Source organism: Argiope bruennichi, chromosome 7 (genome assembly GCF_947563725.1).
Source record: "Argiope bruennichi chromosome 7, qqArgBrue1.1, whole genome shotgun sequence".
Classification (NCBI taxonomy): domain Eukaryota; kingdom Metazoa; phylum Arthropoda; class Arachnida; order Araneae; family Araneidae; genus Argiope; species Argiope bruennichi.
The window spans coordinates 130,684,070-130,711,000 of record NC_079157.1 but is presented as its reverse complement, the minus strand read 5'-3'; the positions used below and the strand labels follow the sequence as shown (position 1 = coordinate 130,711,000).

Below are 26,931 nucleotides of genomic sequence, written 5' to 3'. Positions count from 1 at the left end.
AGAGCCAATCACTCAGCTACAATCCTGACCCTATTTCGTTAATTTTTGTGTTTATATGAAAGCTTACAATCTCTACATAGGTCATCAATGGATGTCTGAACTCTTGCGCCCTCCTTTTTCTAGACAAACCGCAAAATATATTACTTCACAGTACATTCTGATTACAAATGACTCTTCTAATCAGATTCATATAGGCTTTCCCCCATTTAAAAAGTCCACGTGGATCCACATATATCTGAAATTATAATTTGAGAACTTAAAGACTCGAGCTTGAATTTGCACTGTAATCAGATATGACAACGGGTGCAATATGAGGGACGATAAAACTGGAATGTCATCGAGCATTAAACAATTTTTTTCGTGACCACTCTAGGCTCCACGTAGTTGCCATTCTCTCAGTCTAATAATTAATGAAATGACATCCTTGAAAGCTGCTTATTTCTTCGATAGGATTAAAATTATATTACTTTTATTTTCCAGAGTCTATATTTTAAAAATGTGTTGGAGGATTAACTTTGGAACCCCACAGTGACGCAAGATGAAATTTAGTTCAGTTATACTAATGTCCCGCTTTAAAGCAACATCTAGGCTATTTTGGGACGAACCTCGTCATTTTGAGTTGCAATCGGATGACGAGGACGACGCCTGAGCTGGTACTCCCCCTCTTCAAACTTCCATATCACACCAGCGGCAGGGCACTCGTCGATTGAACATGAAATTTCTGATCAATCGCCAAGATGTGATAAAAAAATTAGCAGACCTAGTAGCGAGAAAAAAAGTTTCACTTCATTTCAGCCTATTTGATGTTTTCTTATCTGGCTATACAACAAAACAATCTTTTTTAAATATAATTTACAAAGTAAAAAAAATATTTTGGTTAGCAGTTTGTTATTAAATACAGATATTTCTGATTAGTTTCTATTGTTTTGTATTGCTTGATAATCAATTTTACATTTATTTCTATGTGTTCATCATATTTCAAAGCGATTTTTCATTTATTTAAAATAAAACTAGAATATATTTTTTAGAAGTATATGTTTAAGAGGTCTTTAAAAATATAATATAAAAAAATTTCTGAAAAAAAGTATATAAATTAACATGTACTTTTTAAAGTATCTGTTAATTTGTCTTTTCGTCTAGGGCAATGTAGACATTAGAGCGGGTTCATCATTGTTCTGTATTTTGAATTCCACACTATTTCCAAAATATTTCCCTTATTTTGAAAATATCTTTGTGGCATAGCTTCTGTTGTTGTAGCTGCTTATCCCCCTTGGATTGAATTCCAATTCAAACCAAGTCTAAGAGGTCTGGGAAAGAGGGGTCCAGTAGCTTTTGAGGGTTAAGATCCCTGGGCACCCGAGAGCAGAACTCTCACTTCTAGTTCATATAAAGATAACCCTCACACACTCGCTTGCATATCCCTTTTTAAAGGGGCTCTTTCACACACCTCACAGATAGAATACAGGGGAAAGAACAACTATGCCCGAAACAGGACTCGAGCCCGAGACGCCCAGACAATGGGGAAGACACGCTACCCCTAGGCCAGGACATCGGCGGTATAGCTTCTTGCGTTAATAAGAAGCGGAAGCCGTGGAGACAAAATAGCGAACGCATGCCTCTTATTAATGCGGGGTTAAAAACAAAACAAAGCTGTTCCCTGGTCTTCACGAAAGCAGAAATCATATTATTATACCTCGAACGTTCTTTATCTTTGCTCCGCCGCTGTCTATTCCACATTACATTTTACAGATCGCATGTATTTCTTCCTACCTCCACATATCAATAATTTATCCGCACAATTTAACAAAAAAAATCCATGAGGTGTTCTCTAATTGCAGAATGTAACTGCGGATCTCATGGCAGTTGCCGTTTGGCGGACGATGTCTTGGTGTGCAAGTGTGACGAAAACTACGCCTTGAAATCATCGACATGCGAACGTAAGTAACTTTAATAGGCGTTTGAAATCTAAACAGCGAACTATAACGACTCACAATATGATCCCAACTCCCTTCTAATAAGCTGCTCCATTTGATTTCACATTCCAACACATTTTTAATTTAACATCATATTAGTATTTTTAGGTTAAAATTTTGTAATTTAATAACTTTGCGAAAACTCGTATGTTTTCAGTTAGTCAATATGAATCCGCACTCATTGTTATTTATTACTGAAGAACATGATGAAACAGACAGGAATCGAACCAAATATACTCGACGAAGCTTTGATATTATCCTAATATTTTATATTCCATAAAGTTAATATCTTTTACAAATTTATTTATTCGGCTACTAATCTAATGGCATCTTTTCAATGGACCTGCTCGCAACCCCCCGTACCAGTTCGTAGAGCTGCCTTCTCTGGAATGCGCCAGATTCAACTTTGAATTAAGAGTTTCGACAGATCAATAGCAGATGGCGGTACAATGGGCTTCCAGCTTGGAAAATCATATGAAATATCGAAAAATTTGCTGATCGAAAAGTAGTTGGAAGATTTTTGGCACTCCATTAGGTTTTAAATAAAATTTTCCATTCGTGACGTGTTTTACAATTCTACATTTACTCTTAATAGCAAATATTTATTAAGTAATACCTCAGCAGTGATTTTTTTTCTGGAAATATATTTCATGAAAGAAGCAAATCCAAAGCTTCGATGGAAGTATTATAGTGAGACACTGGAAGTAACTGTCTTATTCCCAACAGCATTTGTACTTAAAATGAGTGTCCAAAAATGGAATATAGCTCTCCTATGAAACAGTTACAGTTGTATTTTAAATTTATAGGATAATAGATTTATCGCGATGATTATATATCGCTAATTTAATTTTCTACAATCCAAGAAAAAAAAAGATGCAGGCAGAAATTGATTTGGGCCATTAATAATTGTGTTATTTAAGTGAGTAATAATAATTTTCATGATGTGAAAGCTTTAGTGAAAAAAAAAACTATGGAATATGATTTAAAAAAGCATGTTTAGAGTTAATATTTGAAATTGTCATTATAAAATTAGAATTATTGTTGGCAATGACTGGCATATTGTAAACAATTTTTCAAATTAATATTAGATGGAGCATTTAGTACTGAATTAAAATAACATAAAATTAAATAATCATAAATTGACATAAAGATTATTATCATAAATTAAGGCCTTCGAGAAAGAACCTGGAATTATTATGAATTTCAGAACTCTAGCCCATCAGGTCATGAATAAGAAATCAATTTAAACATTCTTAGCGCACAAAAATAAAACATTTTGTGAAAAATATTAGTTTGTAAAAATAATATGTATTAAAGTACTGAGTTATACTGTTGATGTAAAACACTGGATTCAAATTTAACATACAATTTAACTTCATTTACATATTATTCATTTTGATTAGTAATAATAAGTCGTATGATTAAAGTAGTACGAATTTATAGACAACAACATCTTAAAACTCGTTTATCTAGCTATAGCAGACAGCATGCATTTTATAGGAAATACATTGTATCCCGCATTACATTATTACAACAATTTTGAAACGCATTGCATTTTATTTCCTAAAATTGTGTTATTTTTTTAGTCCATCATTTTTTTTAATTTTAGTTTTTAATTTTCATGGCTAATGATTACTTTTCAAAATTAATTTAATTACATTTTTCATTGCCCTTCAGCCCGAATACGAATTTCTTTTTAGTTGGAATTTACAATCGTTGAGCGAGTGCTTATTATATTTACTTTGATACATGCATGCACGTGAACTGAAATAAGGTTAATTGTGCTCTCCGAAAGGTTGTGATTGCGGGCCACGGAGCGTGAAATGCGCCTTTGATTCCAGAGACAATAAAGTGTGCCAATGCCAAAAAGGTTATGCTTCTAAAACTGCAAGCTGGTCATCGTTGAAGACTTGGTGTGAAAGTAAGAATTTCTTATATTTCTGTCTTCCGGATGTCGGAATTAATATATGATAAGTGATAGAAATAAATACAATACAGCGGCTTGTGGTTGTCCCTCCGGGACAATTATTTGCCATCAACCGAACAGCATTTTTTAGCCTTTCTACGCATACGCTGCCTACTTGCCGTCTTGTAGCTGGCCGAGTGTAAACCCGGCATAATGTTGCTCAGATTTGGTGGGAACACGATTTCATATTAAAAGGTACGGTCACAAAAAAACTCGAGAAATACGAGAAGTAGCTGCGTTCTCAAACCTGTGTTCACGCTTGAAATTGTACCAGTTTTTCCTGAAAAATTTTCCAAGACCATTCATTCCACTCATTCGCATACTAATAGCATCCCCTCCTTACAACATCATCCTTTAAACCAACATTTGTTTATGATGCCCTTTATAGTGCCATCTTTTACAACTTACAGTTTCCCCTTTTATAACATTTCTTGCTTTCACTTTTAACTTACCGTATTATCACCCTTCCTTATATTGATGTCCTCACCGTTACATCTTTTGTTTTAAAGTGTCTTGTTGTCCTGGCATTTCACAGTAGGACCTCTATATTCGAAAAATGTCCAGTCTTTTTTCTGCATCCATTTTCTAAATTGATTAGAAGTGCAGTTTCTGAGGTAGATGATAAAATTTCCAATGGATGTCTGAAAATGCGAGAGTGCCCGAGTTCTCTTTATACCGAGATCCCACCAAGCCTGCCGGTTTCATTTTGGGGAAAGAATATAAAAAGATCATGTGAACCAAATTCTTCATGTCAGTTACAGTTGAAGAACTTTGCGACAAGATATCCATCGCAACCTGTTAGGTCCTTACTGTGCTCCAAATGTGATTCCAGAATTCCGCCAATAAATGCAGTGGCGTTGCTTGCTCTATGTTCAAGAAAATATGCGCAGTCTTAGGAATCTGCTGTGAGGGAGTATCCGCGATACGGAATAGAGCCCAGCATTTGATTGATGTGACCCAACTGACCAGAGTTTTTAACTGTTTTCTTCGTGCGTAGGAAAGGGCGTCAGTTTGGCACTACAGTTCCAATGTCACCACGCACCTAATTGCAAGTGGACGCGCCCGTTGGGAGAAATGAAATATAGTAAGACAGCGCACTTGATGAGTGTCGCTTCATTTTGAAGTGAGAATTATATCCATCTTAAAAAGATTAATACTTTTTGCAAAATTTTACCTTTTTGCATACTCTTGAATGATGCATTAAAAGAAGAAATTACTCGGGAATTTTGCTTGCAAGGCTCGTTCTTTTTTTAGTCTGAAGTCCCATTTGTTAAATGTTCACTTTCTCTTTTATGAATTTTACAGTCTGTGACTGTGGTGAGCACGGAAGATGTTATTGGGATGAGGATGACAAAATCTGCGACTGCGACGACGGTTACAGGTCATACGAGGGGAAATGTAGAGGTAAGTCATTCTTCTGACAAATAAAGTTCTAAATAATAAATTATTCTTCGCCTTTAATATCATGCATGCCATTGTTTTAGTACATTCCGGTCGCATACATCAAATCCTGTTGCATAGGATAACTTTTCAAACAGGTCTGACAGAATCGAATTTCGAAAATCCTTAACTTACTCATATGGCTAGACGAAATTTCAGATTTTAATTCAGTTTTAATTATATTAACGTCCCGTTTTAAAGCAAAACTAGGATTTTTCGGGATGGACCTCTTAATTTTGAACTGTAGTCAGATGACGAGGAGACACCTGATCTAGCAACCCCCTCTCCAAGCTTCCGCACCACACCACCAAGAGGACTTTTGGTCCCGAAGGATTAAACGTGCATCAGACCGACTTACACGATGGTTCTTCGTTGGAATCAGTTCTCGAACTTGAAGCCCTCCGGTTCCGAAGTTGAAACCTTACCAAGAGGCCACCGCGGCCCAACGAAATTTCAAAACAGCCTTTTTAAAGGGATATTTTTTTAAATCTTGAGGGGGTTTTTGTTTTTGTCATATCAGTTGAAAATAAGATTACAGATAAAATAGTATTATAAGTAAACTAAGTAAGAAATCCTTGATTCCTGATTGTGTGCTCACCCATTCTGGTTTTCCTTCATTGTCAATAAATAAGGCAGTCTTAAATGGAGTGATATAATATAGAAGAGTCATAAATTCGTCTATAAAATGAACAGAGCAGAAAAGGATTTGTTCTCCGAGAAATCCTAATACATTAGGATACCAAATTTTTGGCTATCCGAAAACTATGAAATAAAAATTTTGCTTCTACAGATTTTGATGAATGACTCTAAGTGAACAAATTGACTAATGAAATCATTTATTATCGAATTCAAAAGCAGACGAAATAAACAAAAAATATTTTTATTTTTAAACCTTACTAGCTTAGTGATGCTCATGCATCGTATACATAAATTCTGTCTTCGTAACAGCGGGCTTGTCAATGGCAAGTGCCATAAGAAACAACAACAACATACATAGATTATTTATATTATTTAATATTTTAAAAAATTGAAAAGAGATAAAATTTTGGATTTTTTTCTGATGCATGTCCTAAATTTTTGTAACCTTCAATACTAGTTTCGATGCACTTCTTATTCGTAATAATAATCTTCAAACTAACTCGAAGGAACTTCAGAGTTAACCAGAAAAGTTTTGCTGAAAAGCGTTTCTCCATAAGAATTTTTAATCGCAATTTTTGAATTTTTTTCGAATCGTTTCTAATCTTACTTCTAAATATTTGCAATATTCAGGAAGATATAATAAAAATCGTTAAAGAAGCTTTCATTGCCATTAGTTACAGAAATAGCTAGATATTGCGAATTTGGGTATTTCTGATATGCAAACCTTACTTATCTTAAATTGGCTATTCCGACCCGCGGGAAGGCACACGGACAGCTGAATGGCGGACCGCCGCAACAACAGTAACATTGGAGGAACTGTGGTTGAGTCCTAAGGGGCATCACTGGCCATGGCACAACCCTTCCCGAAGGAAATACATCCCGTCATTGATGGGAGGAGCCATCACCGCACCTATTTGTATACCCACCACGGCAGCGAGAACCAACCACCATGCCGGAAGCTTCTCATCTACAATTACGAGGTGCCCCTAGGAGGACTTTCTGATATGCAGAGAGGAAATTTATTAAACGATGAAAGTAAATTAATTGCAGAACATATCTGATGTAGAACCAGTCTCAGAAAATGAAAACAGCTCCGCAATTCTTTTTCTCGTAGAAATGTAAGAAAAAAGGTCAATAAATTCCCAATATATTCAATTTTCCTAAAAAATTTACGATACAGTAACAGTCGAATATAAAATTAACTAAAAAGCTATTTCACAAGAGGAAATATAAGATTTATAACGAACATATTTTGAAAAAAATTAATTCACTATATTTAAATGTGGTTTTTTAAAGTTTCTTATATCAATAGCGTTTATGCTATTTTTTAAAAATCTAATGTGGGGTTCGGTGACGATTGCTTTCTTTACGTCCCCTGTACCTTTAATCCGTTGTTTTCCTGTTTGCGTCTCTTGCAAATATTATTGATAGTTTCTCCCTTTATTTTGTTCTGTTGACAGGTAAGATCATCTGTCATTTCATTTCTGTAGTTTTTAAGATGATTACCTTTAAAAGTTTCAAAATGCATTTGGAATTTATTTTATCATCTCCAGGCAATATTGTAGTCATGAGCAGAAATAATCCAATTAATATGAGTACATTTCAAAATAATAACTATTTCAGAGGTATCAAAAGCACCAATGAACATGTTAAGTGCCATGTAACATATATATATCAAGAAATAAATATCATCCTCTCGAATGCAGATAAGTCAAAGAAAATTTTATGAAATCTAAAATAAATGAAATATATCATTTGAGTTAAATATACACAAATTTATCAAATTTAAATTTCCTCAACAATGTAGCAAAATGCCGAGCACTGTGGCCACAAAATTCCTTTAGTGATCTGATAATCAATTCAATGAGTACATTCACTGCTTTGTGCAAATAGTTGGCCAGAAATAACGGCGAATGGAATAGAAAAGCTCAAAAATTCGTGACCCACAGATTCCACTGCTCTCTCCAAATGTTCTTTTTGAATTCCTAAACTTTCCATTGTTGGCGATATGAACTTGACACTGAATTGAAAAATGAGAAAATATTTGTCGCTGATTTAATTGTCTCGGGATTGGTTATTGCTCAACGTACGTGCTTATATTAAAATTACTTATATCAAGGACTAGAAAGTTTTTATTCTCCGTATTCTTCTTATTTTTTGTCCAAATACTTAAATGATGCTCAAAATTCTTGCATTCAGTGTCAACTATTAAATTTTACTTTTTAGTTGAATCAATGTAAGTTTTTTTTTTCCTTCAGTCTAATGAGTTTTCTTGAAAAGAGTATGTTAAAATTAAGTATTGGAAAAATGCGTCCAGATATCACCTCTTGGGGAAATGATTTCAGGGCATATTTGCAAGCAGATGCTGTCAAAATTTGATGGAGAGATCAAGTTCTGCCAAAGAAATGCCGAAGTAATTCTGTCTCTTCATCGGGGTAATGGTTCAGACTTTGGAGGTCCGTTCCTTGAGCAATCTGGAGAGGAATCGGGCAACTGATGTTGAAATTTTCTAAAAACTATCTTCTCTTTTTGAATATTGTGATACAATTGGAATTCTTCGATATCTCTGCTTCCGTGATAGTAGATTGGAAAATAAAATTCTGATAGGTTATATTTTTTATCCTTTAAAAAAGAACTGAAATGAAAGAGTTTGTTCCTTTTCTTAACAATATTTTCAATAAATTTGCTTTTTGTTCAAAAACAGAGTGCATCTGTGGTGAGCATGGCACTTGCCAAATAGATGAAGATGGAGATAAAATCTGCACCTGTGACTACGGGTATGCTGAAATGGATGGATTTTGTACAAGTAAGATTCTCTATTCTAAGAGTTGCCCAATATTTTGAGAAATGCATTTCTATCTTTTTAACATTACATCTATACATTTTTTAAATATTAAACTATTAATGGAACATACCAAGGATATTGTAGTGAATGCCTATCAGAAATCATATATCAATATGAAGCTGTAAACTACCGGCTCCATTGAAGCTGTGTTTTACGTAACTGGCGCGCTGTCCATGATCCGGATATTGACACGCGCGATGCTTCTAAAAAACTCGAGCACTCGCCTCGGTGAAGCTTGCAGTCAAAATCAATTGTTTAATTTCTTAAGTTTAAAAGTAAATAAAATTATTTTTTTTGTATGGCGCAATAATTGGAGTCAAACACAAGTGCACGCAACCCTAATTACGCCAATATCCCTGTAAATTATTTTTGTGTTTTATGCACACAGAAGGCACTTCTAGAACTATACTTCCAAGTATTGAAGAGTTTCTTCTTTTCCTTCACAATAATGTAATAAGTACGTGTGTTATGAATTATTTTAAAGATCGAAAAAGACAGTTTCGGTAAAGATTGAGACTACAAAACTAAATTTAATTTTAAGTTGTAATATTTTGCCGAAGAAATACAAAAACGGGTTGACAAATTTATTTCAGACACAAACACACAATATAAATCGTGTAATTTTTTAAGGATCTATGGTTCGCCGGTTCCAAGGTTTTGAGTATCAGGCGCTTTTGTGCCTGATGAGTTCTGCTCGCGTCTAATTTCATTAAAAATAAATAAATAAATAAAATTTATGATAAATTAATGAAATCTAGAAATATGCTTGCTGAAGTCGCTGGGGAGTACGAGAATTTTTTTTCTCATTTTCTACTCATTAGAAAGACATATAATTGATTCTCTGCCCACCCGAAGGCACACCGATAATAAATGCTGAATGACCGGACCGCCCCAACAACAACACTGGCGGGAACAGTGATTGAGTCGTAAGGGCCATCACTGGCCACGGTACAACCCTTCCCAAAGGAAGTAGGTTCCGTCATCCATGACACGAGCCAGACCCTCACCTTTTCGTATACCCTCCAGGGTGACGAGATCCAACCACCATGTCGGAATCATCTCATCCTCATTTCGAGGTGCCCTCCCCGTAGAGATTTAGTCATTAGAAATAAGATTCATTAAAACTTTGATAAATCCCGTGGATAGCATTTTTTTTTTATCATTCGTTAATTTTCAATCAGATTAACCATCGCAATTAAGCAGAGTTATTAGATTATTCATTTTATGTGAAATTGTATCCGATAAGGATAACTCGCGGAGTGGGAAATATTCGCGGAGTGGGAATGTCATGCCAAAGAATCTTGGTTATTAAATTCAATGACTCAACCAAAGCTACAAAATCTAAAGAGGATTCCAGGATTTGAAATAATTATTTGTTTAACGCTTCGCAGCAATACTTTGGAAAAAAATTCAAAGGGATATTTAAATTCATCACAGTAAGTTGTTACTAAGTAGATGACGCTATGTTTAAAAGAGTTATATTTAAAATGTTACGAGATATGTTTTAAAAGTGTTTTTGCCCGTATTTATGACAGACATTCAAATAGAAGAAATTGCCGTTATAGTTGACAATACGGGGTGATTCAAAATTTATCGTTAAAATTTCGGGGGGAGGTAGGGAATACGTCAGGAAACCCATTACATATTTAAAAGTATGTCCGCAAACGTCATCTGCATGGACAAAATGGACAAGTGAAATGAACAAAAAGGTAACAGTGGAATTAAGTGGTAATGATTGTGACCGTTATTCCAACAAGGTAAATTACACTCGTTATCGGTAGGTGCACGAATTGCAAACATTTACATGAACACAGGATTCACAGTGCCGTTGCATTGAGCGCCGAACATTTTTAAAAACGCCTGGCATATCACGGACAATGTCTACAGCGACCAGTATTCGTGCAACAAGGTCCATTTCACTATCGATGAGAGTCACTTATACAAGGTCTTTCACGGCCCAACACAAAAAGAAATACATGGGTGCTAAATCAGGTGACTTGGGCGGCTAAGCGATCGATCCGCCTTTGCCGATCCAATGAACTCCAAACATTCGGATCAGGTAATCACACGATACATCACCGTCATGTTAATACCTCATATCTCAGCGGATACACCGCAGGCATTGTCCGTGATATTAAAAATGTTCCAGGCGTTTTTAAAAATGTTCAGTGGTCGATGAAACGGCGCTGTGAATACCGTTTTCATGTAAATGGTCTTAATTTTAAGCACTTACTGGTCGCGAATGTAATTTGCCTTGTTGGAATAAAGGTTACAATCGTTACCACTTAATTCTATTGTTACCCTTGTATTCATTTCATTTGTCCATTTTGTAGATGCAAATTAAATTTATGAAATGAATAATATGAAATGAAATCTTCAGGGCATCCTGAGAATATGTTGTATTTGTTGATAACTGTCCTTGCCAAGGATGAGTGATTTTATTAGAATTTCCCCGTTTAACCAACATAATTTTTCTACACTCATTTGTATTGTTACAAAACGTCGTGTTTTTGCTTGGTACAGTTTACGTGTTTTGAAAGCGTGCAGTTAGCTCATCAATCCTATTTGATGAACTTTTATTTTGCAAACATTGTATGAAATTAATGAATCCTAGATTCAGCACGTTTAAATCAGGGCTATGCTTATGATTTGATTTCATTTGACCATTTAGCTGTGATACAGTCTTGACTACGATAAAGACTATTTAAATTGAACAGATCAACCGGCACCTTCAGCAGTAAGATCTTCGTCGTTATTGCATGAGTTCGGATTTGCGCTTCACTTTCTCTTTTGAGTAGCGAAAAATTTAGATTTAACTTCTGTCATTACATTCTTAAGGATAATTTTCTTGCATATCGCTGCTTTGATGGACTCCATATTTGTGGCTGCGAAGTTCCTTTAGATCTATTTTTCGAATTTATTTCATCCGGTTCTTGATAAACAAAAAAGCGCCCTTTAATGTTTTCATTAAAAAAAGGTTTTTGAATCACAATGTGGTAGTGTTACAGATCACAAATCTCATTTTAGCAATAGAACGCTTGATTTTGTTAGTTCGATGGCGTTCTTCGTCATCCAGCATTATGTTGTAAAAATAATTGGTTTGAATTTAATAAAAATCATTTTTCTTCAATATGAAGATAATCATGAACCTCCATAAAACATTCATCTGGTGCTAAGCAAAACTGTAATCTTTCTAACTTGTTTTCATCTGTTAAAACGGATTCAACGGTGGAAGAAGTGTGTTCAAAATGCACATACATGTAGGAAAGTCAATAGCGAAACACAGACAATGAAATGATCTATCAACGGTTTAATGGAATTTCAATTTTATAAACATTTTTAGCGTAATTCGTTCTTTCGTATTTATGTTTATTTTATTGAAGAAACGTCCGTTTTTCTTTCACAGTACTGTTTTAGCCGCTTTTCAAATTCTAGAAATAGTCAAACGAAAACAAAATTTAAAGTTAAACAGTTATCTTAAATTCAAATGCAGCCTTATTAAGAGTATCATATTCCAGCTTTAGATGTAATAAATATTCAATTCACCATTGCACCCACTGTGCCGGCGTCCTGGCCTAGGGGGAGTGCGTCTTTCCCCTGATCTTATCGGCCCGGGTTCGGGCGTGGTTGTATTTTACCCTGTGTTCTCTCTGTGGGGGGTGTGAGTGAGCCTTCTTATAAAAAGGGGCTGTGCACGCGAGTATGTGTCTCAACAGAAGGCTTCCAGAATAAACAAAAAACTGGAGCAATTTTTCTAGATATACAAAAAGCCTTTGACAGAGTTTGGCAGGATGGATTAATACACAAATTAATTAATTACAATACACCCCCGTACCTGACTAAAATTTTAATATCATATCTCCAAGATAGAAAATTCCTAGTAAAGGTCAAAGAGGAATACTCAGATATTAAAAGAATTAAAGCAGGTGTACCACAAGGATCTAAACTAGGACCGGTGCTTTTCACATGTTATATCAATGACATCCCCAAACAATTCAACACGCTTCTTTGCTTATATGCCGATGATACAGCAATACTGGCCAAAAATAGAAACGTCAATTATCTAAGAATAGCTCTAAATAGGCATTTAAAAGCCATACATGAATGGATGACTCTCTGGAAAATAGAAATAAATCCAGGGAAAACTGAAGCTGTTCTCTTCCATAGAGGACACAGAGCTGGAAATTATGAACAAACTGAAATAAACAACCACAAAATCCCATGGTCTCAGGAGAGCAAATATTTAGGAGTCACATTGGACAGAAAATTAACTTTTAAATCCCACTTAACTAAGCTCAGAAATAAATTCCGAGGAGCAACGCGTAAATTTTTCCCCCTAATTTCTCGGAATTCTAAAATGGATAGGGATGCAAAAATGCTTATTTTTACTGCCTACTTGCGTCCAGTACTAACCTATGCATGTCCCATATGGGGCTGCGCCGCAAAGACAAACCTAAAAACTATAGAAACTCAGTACAATTTAACGATCAGAAAAATAGCAAACGCGAAATGGTATATGAGAAACACCGACATCAGGAAGGCACTAAACTATCCCTCCCTTAGAGAAGTAATTAAAAAGCTTGCAACTAATTTTTTCAAATCCCTAGATGAACATGAAAATGAAGAACTAAATAAATTAACCCCATACACCCCTAACCTTAAAAATAGAAGACCCAGAAATGTATTATTAATTTAAAACACCTCTAAGAAAACATTGGAAAAAATAACCCCCCACACCGACCTATATCTGTGTTTCCTGTATACCTGACATCTCCATTTTAACCCATTAATAATCATTCAGATAGGCACTCACAAAACTTTTGTGCATCTTAAAACATTGCGCAAGCAGTCAAAGGGAAAGTAGAGCAGTTGAGCACCCTTCACCCTCACCCCTCACAATATCTTGAGGAAGAACCCGAACCGGAAAAAATCTAAGCTGTTCTGGAACGTTTGAAAGGAGAGCTCTTGATTCGCCAGCTTCCAGCACCCTCACCCACACGCCTCTTACGAGTCGACTCTGATTGGTCGATGGTACATCATATATAAACCCATGAGTATTTCCAGTCATGTCAAACTAGTCTAAGCCAGGGTCCAGTTAACATCACCAAGTTGGAGGTAGCCCATCTCGGGCGGGAACTCCGTAAATCGAAGTCATTTCTGAGTATGTGTCTCATCTTCATATGAGCTAGAAGTCAGACTTCTGCCGTCGGATGCTCAGGGGTCTTTACCCTCAGAAGCTACTGCTTTTCTCTTTCCCCCATTGCTTGGACTTGGTTTGAATTGGTGTTCAATCCAAGGGCGATAAGCAACAACAAAAACGCTTGCTTTCAGTTAATTGTTTTGATTTCTGCTTGGCAGCTCATCATTACTTTTATTCACATTATCTTATAACAGCAAGGGTTTCTTTATTTTATACAAAATACGATGTTATTTTTTGTGATAAAAGCATTTTACCTGAAGAAAAAACAATGTACGCCAACTAAAATTTATTATTTTTCAAAAATTGCATTGCTAGCCTACTAAATTGTTCACCTGCTTTAATAATTTTCAACCTGTTTTTTAAAATGTCTTATATCTTAGTTTCACCTTAGTTTAAAATGGATATCATCACTGAGATATTAAAGCAATAATGTGACGTGAGGCTTTATGTATCGATGTTTCTGTGCTGAAGAGAAAGGTCAATTTGCAACTGAACGGGGACTGTTCTTTTTTTCTTTTTTTTAAATTTAGATATTAATTTGTTTAAAAATGATTTGTCTTGTAGGCTGTGACTGCAATTATTTGTCCAGCAGAAGAATGATCCAAATCAATTGCACTTTTGAGAATGGATTCAAACAGTGCGTGTGCCCAGCAGGTTTCGAAACGAAGTCAGATTTCTGTGAAGGTAAAGTAATAACTTATTCTTCATCAACAAAATGAAATAATATCAAAGTGAGTTTGTTTCTCTGCAAGTTTGAAAATTATAAGTTCTCGATATTTCTGTTGTATTCATCTGCATTAAACAATATATCTTGGTGTTTCAACTACCAATGAACATGCTGATCCTTTTAATTTATCATTTAGAGGCAGAACAGCCGATCGAAGTTATGCTATTCTCATGCAGCAGATCAAAGAATCACAAATATTGCTCGAAAGACTGTTTGTGTCTTGATATTTTAAATCAAATATCATTGATACTTATATCTGAATTTTCAATGATCGCTCCGTTTTGTAATTTCAAATTTTAAGTCAGGAAGAGAAATCGCCTATTTAAAAGTACTAATTTCATAGCCAAAGCTATCTTTTGTCTTTTAAAAATATTTTCTGTTTAACAACCAACTTGTTTGCCTAGAATATTGACTTCCTGGCTATAAACACTAGGTTTCAGGACATTTCTTATATACCTATCTCTACGACAAGCATCAATTTGATGCGTGAACGACTACACATATTTAAAGAAAAAAAAACAATCACTAAGGTGGCAATATAATTTTACTCTGTAAGTAAAAAATAAAAATATGAAACATATATTTATAGAAAGTTTTTATTATTCAAAAATTTTAGAATCATTAGTTTAATATTTTACATTCATTTCGGGCATCTTTTACACAAATACTCAATTGTGTTTGTACACCTTCCGCAAACAGTCCCCAATTTGTTTCTTTTACAAAAGCCAATTTGGTAACCCTTGCGTTCTTGTGAAGTGCTAGATGATGGGAGATTATAATCTATGCTTTTGTATTTTTTCTTATTTCCTTCTGCAAGTTTATTGGACAACTGAAATAGGAAATCCTTTAGAATAGTTTGGATGCAGTACATTCTTTTATAAGATCTATACGTTTATTGACACTAAATCTCAAATGTTGAAAAACAGCTAGAGAAGCTATTGAAAAGATGCTCCCTTGATGACAGTACATTTGCGCACCATTTGGTATACTAAGTTGATTCCAAACATTGTCTCATTGTAATATTCTATTGTTTCCGGGGCATGTTTGTTATTGTCTTTTAACACTAGGTTTACGATCGCGTCAAATTAACATACATTCGCAAAGATAGGTATACCACATAGAGAATTATAATATTATAATATTTCACGTTTGAAGAAAATAGATATCAATATATATTTACCTCACTCAACGGATAAAAGTCAGTGTAAGAGATAAAATAAAAATGCGAACTTTCTTTGTAATTTTCTTTATAATATTTGAAATGACGCATTTCCTAGTGTTAAACTATTAACTTTGTTCGTATTTATATATTTAACATTAACATTTTAACTTTCACCTCTGTTCTTTGATAAATCCAAAAATGTTTGAATTTATGTGATATGAATTACCTTTATCTATCATTCCATTTGTAACAAAGCATCTTAAAATTAAGTGAAAGATAAATGTCAGGGCAAGACCAAATTTAGCAGCAAAATTTAACCAGTAAGAAAAATTGCGAAATAATCCCAGCTGTTATACCCAAATAATGACTGCTAATTCTAAGGTCCTAGAACTCATGCCTGTGAGAATACATGATTGAATTAAAGTTTTATATATACAATAATAGGCAGGAATAATAACATTCAGCAATGTTGAAGTGAAAGGTGCAAATTTTATCAAACACTTGTGTTGGGATTAGTTCTCCTTCCTAGTCCAATGGCAGCGCATTCCCGTTGTCTTGAAAGTTATGCAGAAAAAATTTCTTGTTTTCTTGGCATCAAGAAAAGTAGATGTTCACGTGGAGTGTGAGCGATGAGTAGCTTGTGAGGAAAAGCAGAGCAAATCTATTTCAACGATCACGCGGAAACCTAGCGAGTTACTTGTGAAATAGTAGTTTATGAAGAAAATAATTTTTATTGTCTTGTAAAAATATTCGTAGCCCCGATATTGAATTTCTTATTCAAAATTATATGAAATTAAGGAGTGGCATGATGTGAGTAAATGGATGAATAGTCAAGAAAACTGTTTTCTGATTTTTCTTGCGTAGAATCTTCTATTTTCTGCAGACAGGATAACAGGGTATGTGCTCAGGAACAATGCAGAATACTTCATTAGGGAAATATCTTCCTCTATTCGGCAACTTACTATAAGCTCGCACCTGGATGATTTGGTCAAGATAACCTTTGTTTCAGCACACATCCTAAAAAATACCTTATTATATTCTTATGTTTGCCATGCCCTTACAACTCTGTTAAGAAATGAACTGAATTCTCCAAGTTTGTGATCTTCATTCAGACTTGTGAGACTCCTGACTGTTTACTGCCTTGTAACCATGCACCTGCTAGCAGCAATTCATCATTCATTGCTCCACAGATTCAAAGAAAAAGAGATAAAAATAAACCACGTGACCACAAAAGCTCATAAAAGTGTTACATTTATGTGTTTGTAGCTTTCCATCATTATACTCCCCAATTTAATCATCATATTAAATACTTCTATTATAGACAGAATGAAAATAAATCAACCAAAATTGGGAAATAAAACTGATTAGGCAGTTAAAATTCTAGGCTCTCTCTCATTCATTTAACGGTCTTTATTTAAATGTTCGCTATCCTATTGAAACCTGCTGCATGTCAAATATGCTATTATAAATCCAACATCTTACTTTCGATAGGGGTTAATATTTTAGAAAGAGGTAGATGGTCACATAAGTTGTTGTCGCCTTTGAGTCATTTTTATTTTCTCATATATGAAGGAGAGAGAAAATATTGTTATCCGCGAAAATTTGAACTCGAGATTTTGACGAATCTCTACATTTTAGATCTCCCTGAGTTAAAAAAGCACATTTTGGGAAAGTATCCATCACTCTATAACAAAGAAAACACAAAATGCTTTGAGTAAGATGGCTGAAATTTAATATATGGCTTTGCATACCAAATATCTAGATTTCAATCAAATTTTGAGCTAAATCTATTGAGAGGAAGGTTGTTTGTATTGTTATTCTGAATAAGTTATAAAGATAACTACAAAACGAAGAGAGCTAGACAGATAAAATTCGACATATTAATTGAAAGTCTATAGTGTAGACACCTATCAAAGTTTGAGCCAAATCCAAAGTGGGGTTGACCGTCTGTTAGTTTGTACTTTCAGAAGCATGTAAACACGATAGCTGAAAAACGCAATGAATTCAATATATAAAATTTGGTATGCGATTTTGTGACTGTCATTGCAGTTTGATGTTAAATTTTGGGTTTAATGGGTGAAAAAAAGGCACGACTGACGCATAAATTCATCTTTATTTTAGAGTATGCGAGAAAGTTTAGAGGTGACACTTTCCTTTGGTCATAATGAATCAAATCCATTTTCTAATACCACTCTTGTAGCTTTATAAGTGTATTCTAGCCAATGAATCTTATTTCAAAATTTCCACGCTCAAGACAAGCATGGCTGATGTTCAGAGAATCAAGCATCGAAGGTTTTTGCATTTTTGTTAGTTTCTATTTTGCGCATGTTTTATAAATTCAGGTTTCATTACAAGTTTTAAGAACTTTATTTCATTTGTTTTTAAATTCGCCAATGAAATCCTGTTTAGCTATCAAATCTTAAATGTGACGTTTTGGAGCACATACAATTTTTTAATAAGTTTGTTCCGCCATCTTCAATCTAACTAGATTTTACCGAATGCCCTATTTCGAACTCTTTCCTCGAGCAGATTGTGAAAAGTTAACAAGTGCGACGATGGTTGAAAAAGGTCGGAATAAGCCATCAATAATAAAAAAAGAAAGCAAGTACCGAGAAGCTGATTGAACAATGTGGCCTCTCTTTTAATGAAACAGCAACCGAATCGCAATAGTTGAGTGTGGTTTCTTTCCACGAAAGCCCCCAAAATTGCTGAAGTTTATTATCGCCTCTGTTTGATTTACAGGCATGGATTTCTTTTTTCAGATATAAATGAGTGTTATACAAGCTACCCTTGTCCAGCCAACACAATCTGCATTAACAAGCCTGGGACATTCGAATGCAAATGCGAAAAGGGATTTGAACCGATTGATCCATATTTAGATCCGAAAGTATCCGGATGTAAAGGTATTTATATCTTAGTGATAATGCTGTAGAGTTTTATAGCATCTCATAAATATCTGCTTTAATTTCAATCTAAATGTAACTTTGTTATTGATTGCAAACTGTTATGTATCAATGGATGTTTTTTTATATACAAAATTTTCAATGCCTATAAAGGGGCCACAAAAAGCCCGCTCACTGAATACATTAAGAAAAGGGAAGACATGCTTTTATTGGAAACTTTACCTATCTTTTTATTAAATGTTCTGCTACTGCCTTCCTCCTTCTTTTAGGTCATCTTCTCCCTTCACCACAAATCTTACTGCTTTCGAACTTCATCAAGAAACGTCTTTCTTTTAAGGAAATGACAGGTTATAATGCTAGCAAGATTTGAGCTTCATTTCGTGCCGATGGAATTTCATTAAAAGTTTTTTCCCTTTATCTTTTGGTCATTTCACCAATTATTTTTAATTGCTTGTTTTAGGTTTGATTTAATATTTATTTGGTTGCATTATCTTGTATATAATTACATTATTACTTATTAAAATGTTATATGTTAGGTTTAATCCTTTCCATTAGTCTTCTGTTTTTTTAATGAGAATGTCTGCCATTTGAATTATATTTTTTCTTTCTTCAAAAAGCACGTATTTTCTGCTTTTCCTAAATGTTGAGACTGTGAAAAAATGCGTGAGAAGGCTGAAAGGTATGAGGTAAAATTGTCCCTTTTGTGCTCTATGACTATGACTATGTACGAGTAATAAATAAGTATATAATATGAAATTCGAAGTATTTTTAGAAGTTATAGAGGTTCATTTTATTCAGCTTTTATCAAACTGGTTCATTTTCGTAGTGAAAACTTATTTTCTTTACTCCATTATAGCTTGGTAATTGATAATTGACTTCCAGAGACTATCCACTGATATGGAAAGTTTAATAATTGAGTTTTTAGGTTGAGACTGAATATTAAAGTTCATTTTTAAAGCTATCACCGACATGTTACCATGTTGTATCAAGTTTGTACAACATGGTAAATGTCTTCTTCACACAAATGCAAATCCATGAAGATTCATCTTAGTGTCTATAGACTGAAATTCAGTTTTCTATTTAAATATCCGTTCAAAAAAAGACTCAGAAACAACAAATAATTAAAATTGCTTTGTAGGTGCTCCATTTACAATTTTTACTATCCTTAAAATGTTCAAAAACTGCTATTTAATTTATTTATTTCAAAAACAGTGTTACAGTAGAGCTGATTAAATAAAAGGATGCACTGCATCAGTCGCACTGCTGGTAAGTGAATGCATTCATCACAATTGTCAATAATTATATTTTCTGAGATGAAAATGGTTTCATTGTTTAGAGTCGTGTTGAAAATAATTCGTCCAATCAGAAACGGAAGTCTGAAGCCTGGAATATAGATCATAGAGTTTTGATTCTTAGACAGATGAAAGTATCAAACCACAAAATGTTAAATGGCATCTTTGGTGCTTCTCGGTTCGTTTTCAATGAAAAATGGAAGAATTTTAAACATCTGTCTTAATTATTAAACATAAAATCTCCTGTATAAGCAAAGTACTAATGATAAACCTTATAACTTTTCATGGATATACATATCAAAAATATATTATAAAAGCAATCTTTCTAATTTACTAAAAGGACAGCCATTAAAATTAGACAGTGGTACATTTTCATAGAATTTACTACTTATAACATTATTTCCCGAAGTGATTTCTGCTTTCATTCCTCATAAAAGTAAAGATTCCAGTTGACTCTACCACTTTTATCTCTCTTTGAGAATTTTTGCTCAAAATTCGATAGCCCACCTTTTATCTCCCTCATTACTGATGTAAGATTATCACATTTTCTGGTATTCACGATATCTATCTCTCTAAATGCTTCTCTCAAGTTACTAACCGAAATTCTCGTTGCGATAGTAATAGACGAGCATCTAATGAATGCGGCTCTTTTCCATGTTATATTTACTAGATAGCATTAATATATATCCCTAGATCTATATATCATTATGATATGTATTGATCAGAGTTCCCAAAACACGTTTATATCCTCTTGGGAAAAAAATAGAATATTAAATTTAATAAACTGAAATTAGATTTTTAGTAAGGAAGTTAAAAGTTAATAGTCAAAGGAATTTCTCAAATTCTAGAAATTTAATCTCCTTCAGAAGGTCGGTCGAGGTCGGAGTCTCGGTTTCGGAGGCGAATCGCTCTAGATTCGAAACCAGATTCTAATGCAGATCGACAGAGTATGGATTTACTGACGCTAAATCTGACGTCGTGGACCAATTGTCGACCTTCTAGTTTGGGCCGAGTCTAGAAAGGGGTGCCAACTCAGATATCATTCTCATCATCTGACCGGAGTTCAAAATTACTAAGTTCTTATCAAAACCGTCCTGATGATGCTTTCAAACGGGGCCTTAATAAAACTAAAGTAAATTTGACTTAACTGAACCTCATTCAATAAGATTTTTTTAACTCCATAAGGCGGAGTGGGTAGCTTTAGGCAATACACTTCTACTAATTACGAGAAAAACTATACCATCATTAAATGGTTAAATTAAAGAATCGTTTTAAATAGCAATGCACACATAAAGATATGAGTATAGGCGCAGGCAGAAAACATTAATTCTGAGCGTTTCTTACGAACTTTTTTGCCCGTCTTTCTACTGCTTAGCTGCATTCCTCGATTTTTTTTCCCTTACATTTTTCATTCTTTTTAATTAATCTTAAAAGCAATACCTTTGAGATATAAAACCTCGTCTTGCATCAATATGCAATGTGTTTTCTTAAAGTATTGATACTTTGAATTGAGGAGAGATTAGGTTAGATGGGATGGGAATGTGCCAACATCGTTTTTACTTATATGTGCACTTTATTGGTTAATGTAGGAATTAGTCAAGTAATATTTGAAATAAATTGTAATTAACCAATACTACAAAACAATTACATCCAGAAAGTAAACATTAGGTTACATAGATGCATGCACTCAAAGGAATCACACACCGACTGAAGAAATCTTGAAAAATTCGTTTTCCGTTGATAGGAGTTTCCAATCAATGTTCTCAAAGTCGCCAAAGGCAGAGTTCGGTTATCCTATTTGGCGACGAGTTACAGTTCTAGCGATCTTCCCGCTTCACTAACGATTAAAAAAAAAAATAACTCTTCGAGCTACCAAAACTCAACTCCATGTTTATGCATGACTGGTTTTCAGCATCAATCAGTTCGTATAATGCACATACAAACAAAAAAGAAACCGGCGCTTTTTCATCTTCTTTTGCTGTATGAAGATACAGATTGAAAGAATAACATTTAAGAAATAAGGAATAAAGATTTTTTTTTGAGTAAAATCAATTGTGTATAAAATCCCTCGTATTTCATCGACTTCTTAAAACAACTACAGAATTGGAACATATTGTGAAGATTATATTTAAACAGACGCAAAAATGTAATTTCTCAAAGGAGCAATAAAGCGATCCTTTTTTAATGGCACATTTCAATCCTTCATCCCAGATATCGACGAATGCTCTGAATTTCCGTGCAGATCTCAGCTGACTCGATGTGTGAACAGCCCGGGCAGCTACGACTGCGTGTGCAGAGAGGGCTACTATTCCACGTCCGGCAATTATGGAAGATCTTATAAGCCAGCTTACAACGATTGTTATGAAATTGGTAAGCTGATACAAGACTTTTATGTTCTTAGGTTCTGAAGATATGTAAGATTTAATATAGAAAGACATTTACCGAAAATGTTCTGAATTAACTCAAAGAAGCTAGATTAGTGAAGGCAGTAACACTTACTTTCAAAAACTGTTTATTGAAAATAACAATAACAGATTAAAATTGATATTATATTCTAATTATGTAATAGGTGTAATTCTTAAAAGTTTTTCTCATAGAAATAAATATACCTTAAAATACCTCGTATTCTTCTCTTCCTTTTACATATTGATTCTTGTATATCTCTTCGTTCTCCTTAGTTTATTATGTACAGCAAAAAATATCCTGTTGTAAACTTTAAAAAGTAGGATTTTGATTAAGGAAAGTCACTTTTCAGAAATTTTTACAATGACTCAAACAATTTTATGCAGGAGTTTACCATCGTTACGTTCCATTATTCAAAGTATAAAAACTATTAAAAAAAATCGAGTATTGTTTTAAAATTTTGCAGAAAGATGCATCTTTTGGATCAGTTACCTAAATTCAGAGTATAATCATCCATAGGACAATAGATATCTGTAAGTCAATAAAATGAAAAGGAAGAATTAAGTTTAAGCACTAGTAAATTCGCAAGAATTCATTTCACTTATGATCTATCAACAAGAAGATTTTATAAGTATTTTTTTTCAAATATTTGCTCTGCTTTTATTATCGTGCACAATGATTCAAATTAGTTTTCTTTAAAAAAGAGTTAGTTAGCATGTTTTATCAGCTTGTTAGTTCTGACATATGCAAAAAGCACGGATGAATGTCCGCGAAAATTGCATTTCAATCACAGCACATTATTGGATATATTTTGATCTGAATAATAAAATCTGGCACAAATAGTAAAAGGACTCTTCCCCCCCCCCTTTCGGTATGGCCAAGTTTGAGAAGTCCCCCAAAAGCAAACATATGCAAAGAAACTCTAATAGCGATGTTGACATTTTATCAAACACTACCAGTGCGTTGCTGCCGCAGTAGAAATAATTTTTGAAATGTCGTTTGAAATTTGAAATAACTATTTTGTTTAATTAGGAATTATAGAAAGAATTATATTTATTTTGTTTTTGACAGTGAATACGTTCAATGAAATTAAATGATATATAAAGAAGAAGTATAGATAATATTTATTTAATTTTTTTGACTTTAGATATAATAACTGTTATACGCCTACAACTTTCACGCAAGTGCAAGTAATAAGTTGGCAAAGTTTTATCGCAATCGGATGAACGGTACAGCAGCACGTAAAATACGAACAAACAAAAATTTATTTTTATATATTAAATTAGGATTGACTAAGAAAAAAAGAATGTCTTATTATTAGTTTGTGTGTTTAGCAAATGGAACACACTGGGCAAAAGCAAAATGAAGCATGGTGAATGCGTGCAGGAATTGATATAAAAAATCAGAATATATTGTAATATCGATTATTTTGATTAAGACTAAAATGCTTTAGCAAGCAACAAATCCGTGGTTAGAGCAAAGGAAATTTACATTTGCCATAGCAGCTGTCTCAATTAAGCAAATTTTTTCCAAAATGTGTGATATTATTCTATGTGCCGCCGATGTCTCGCTACTCAAGATAGAAATAGCGAACACTTGCATCGAATTTTGTAAAAGTACGTACTTTAACATATGCATATGCGACGCATTTGTGTTAATCTTTCATGTTTTTTACATGAAAACTTCAACAAGATCTTGAACTTTACAAGAAACTTTCATGTTCCTAACCATATATTTCTAAATTATTTTAATACCTTTTCCAATTCTTCTAAAAGTTGTATATGATACTTTGAATCATCCTGCATATTTTGTAAAATATTAAAAAAAAAAAAAAAAAAAAAAAAAGGAGGATAATTTTAAATGGCTGATTGTTTTCAGAAACTCAATGGCGAGAAGCGACCATAGCTCTTGGTGTCATATTTTCATTTATAATAATAAGCATCACATTTTACATCAAAAAACATAAAGGAAGGTAAGTTGAAATTTGTAACCGAATTTATTGCATATATCGATTTTAAAATTTTTTAATGCTATTTATTATAAAAGTGTGATTTTACATAATCTATGTCCAAGATGATTGTTCTGCATATTTTCGAAAAATAAACAGATTCAGAAATAAATGACAATTGATAAAATATTCTAACAAAAGAATTCATTTGCCCAATTTAATTTGTTGATTGATTTATCGATCTGGTCTTTTTAAAAACTTTATTCGCTGTGGTATGTGTTTTTGATGAACCGGCTGCTTTTTCTAATGAATACGACGAGAGGAGACATTCCCCGAATAATAAGAAGCAAATTCTTAGTTTCTTTAAACTGCTTTTTTTTTTCAACTCTTCTTTACATCGTATTCTGTCGTAATTTATTTCCATTCGAAACAAAAATACTTACTGGTTTTATGATAGACAGAAATGGAACTTAAACCTTGCAGTTGAAAGCGGGGAAAACAAAAAATGATTAATCTCTTATGCTATTATTATTAAGGAGAGAAAATAATTAGGATTTTGCATTAGACTTTGGAACTTTCACGTCATGAACAGTTTCATTTCGTAAATATAAGGCAAAGTATTTCTTTGATTTCTCGATAAAAATATGTCTTTAAAATTAACAATAAATTTCATATTGTGAAATTATCAATTAATTAAGTAATTCCACTTTCTCTCTTCGTGTGTTTATAATTTTCTTCTTTATTTTAAAAGTTTTGAATATGTATAAAATAGTAAAAGCATCGAGAAGGAATTTATAATAAATTATTCTAAATCTTATTCACTGCGATTTATCTTGAACAAAATAGAAAGCGCAACTTGTCTTGAATTTCCTATAGTAAAAAACGCATCAATATTCTTGACATTAAACCAGATGAAAATATGTTTTAATGACAACCACTTCATATGACATATATTAAATATGCGTTAATAATGATAAATCATGAGACTGATATCAGAAAATCAAATACAAATTCACCGAAAATAAATTAGAAATACGCTATGCCGAATTCTCCGATTTGAAGTGGAAAAAGATACTACTTTCCGACATTAAATTACGGTGTCCCCCCCCCCCCAATACCGTGCGCGAAGCACATCGTTGGTGAAATGGTGGAACCCGAAAGTTATCTACTAACAGCTACCCACATAGGTCTTAACCAAGGGAAAACGCCCAATCCACCCGTTTGACAGTGCAAACAGCGACGGCTAATTAGAGCCGCGGAATAAAGTCATTTACCCATGAGATAATCTGATGGATAATATGAATATTTTTTGGATCAAGGATGAATTGATCTTTTGATGGATAATGTTTAAAGCTAAGTCGGAAGGACTGTGTATAGATGCAATCAAATACATAATGGTCTGCGGTGCCGAGTTCACCACAATCACAGTATGGATTGCCAGTGATGCCAAATTTTTGAAAGTGAGATGGAAATCTTCCATGGCCAGAGAGGAATTGGATAATGAATGGATGGTATGATTTCCTCCTGGTGGAGACTGTAGGGATGTATTGATCGGCCTGAGGACCTATATTGGTAGATGCCCATTCACGTTGCCATTCAGCGATGATATTTCTCCTGATGTCAGCTTTCAACGTGTTGTGTGATCTGGGGACACGTGAATCAATTGTCTGTTTGTTTGTGCCAAGTTTGGCATGTTTGTCTGCTGCTTCATTTCCCCCCACGCCGATATGAGCTTTCACCCAAAAGAATGAAAGTAGCACAATTCTAAGTGTACTGTAAACAATTCGGTTCTAGAGTTTTAAGATCATAAATTATTTTGTTGAAACTTACAAAAAAATCTAAAATCTAGATGAAAATGATACTGATGCAGAGTCGTTTTCTTTTCAGTTCCTGAGGATCATTTAAAATTGCCGAGAAGAGGGAAAGGCTCCACTTTTGGCTCAATAACAGTGACCAAAAAATGCCAAACTGCCAATAATGAAGACTCCAAAAGAAAATATATGTTAATAAATTATCGATTTGATATGAATATATTTGAATGGCTATCGTGAAATATTTGCAAAACAAGAAAATAAAATTAAATTCGGAAATCAAGATCTGTTCCTTTCTCTGTAAATTGCACTTTTTACCAACAGCATCGGAGGGTTGGTTGTAAAAGAAGTCTGTTACACGAAGTATGATGTTAATTAATAAAAAGGTTATTTTCTACAGTTTCATACCGCGTGAAACCATTCATTTCTGCATGCGCATTTCTTTAAATCATTTGAATGCTCGTTGTGACCTCCCAAAGGACAAAAAATTCTCTAATCGGTGGTTTCTCTCTTTACCGAATTCATCTCCCCACAATCTGAAATTCGGCTTTATTCCGTTCATTAATTTTAAACGCATTAACCTTTATATAATGAATATTATTTTATTCAGTCCCCTATTTAT

At 33.8% G+C, this 26,931-nt stretch overlaps 1 protein-coding gene across 1 annotated transcript in view; it reads left to right on the top strand.

Moving 5' to 3' along the window:
- LOC129976149 (neurogenic locus Notch protein-like) overlaps positions 1-26,630 on the top strand; it is a 44,362-nt gene extending 17,732 nt beyond the window's left edge. The window contains exons 5-13 of the mRNA XM_056089576.1: positions 1,839-1,937; positions 3,769-3,894; positions 5,245-5,343; positions 8,723-8,824; positions 14,628-14,747; positions 18,715-18,855; positions 22,359-22,517; positions 24,429-24,522; positions 26,386-26,630. Coding sequence (XP_055945551.1) covers positions 1,839-1,937; positions 3,769-3,894; positions 5,245-5,343; positions 8,723-8,824; positions 14,628-14,747; positions 18,715-18,855; positions 22,359-22,517; positions 24,429-24,522; positions 26,386-26,392 — 947 coding nt within the window. The 3' untranslated portion in view covers positions 26,393-26,630. The remainder of the gene's footprint in view (positions 1-1,838; positions 1,938-3,768; positions 3,895-5,244; positions 5,344-8,722; positions 8,825-14,627; positions 14,748-18,714; positions 18,856-22,358; positions 22,518-24,428; positions 24,523-26,385) is intronic.
- The last annotated feature ends 301 nt before the right edge of the window (positions 26,631-26,931 follow it).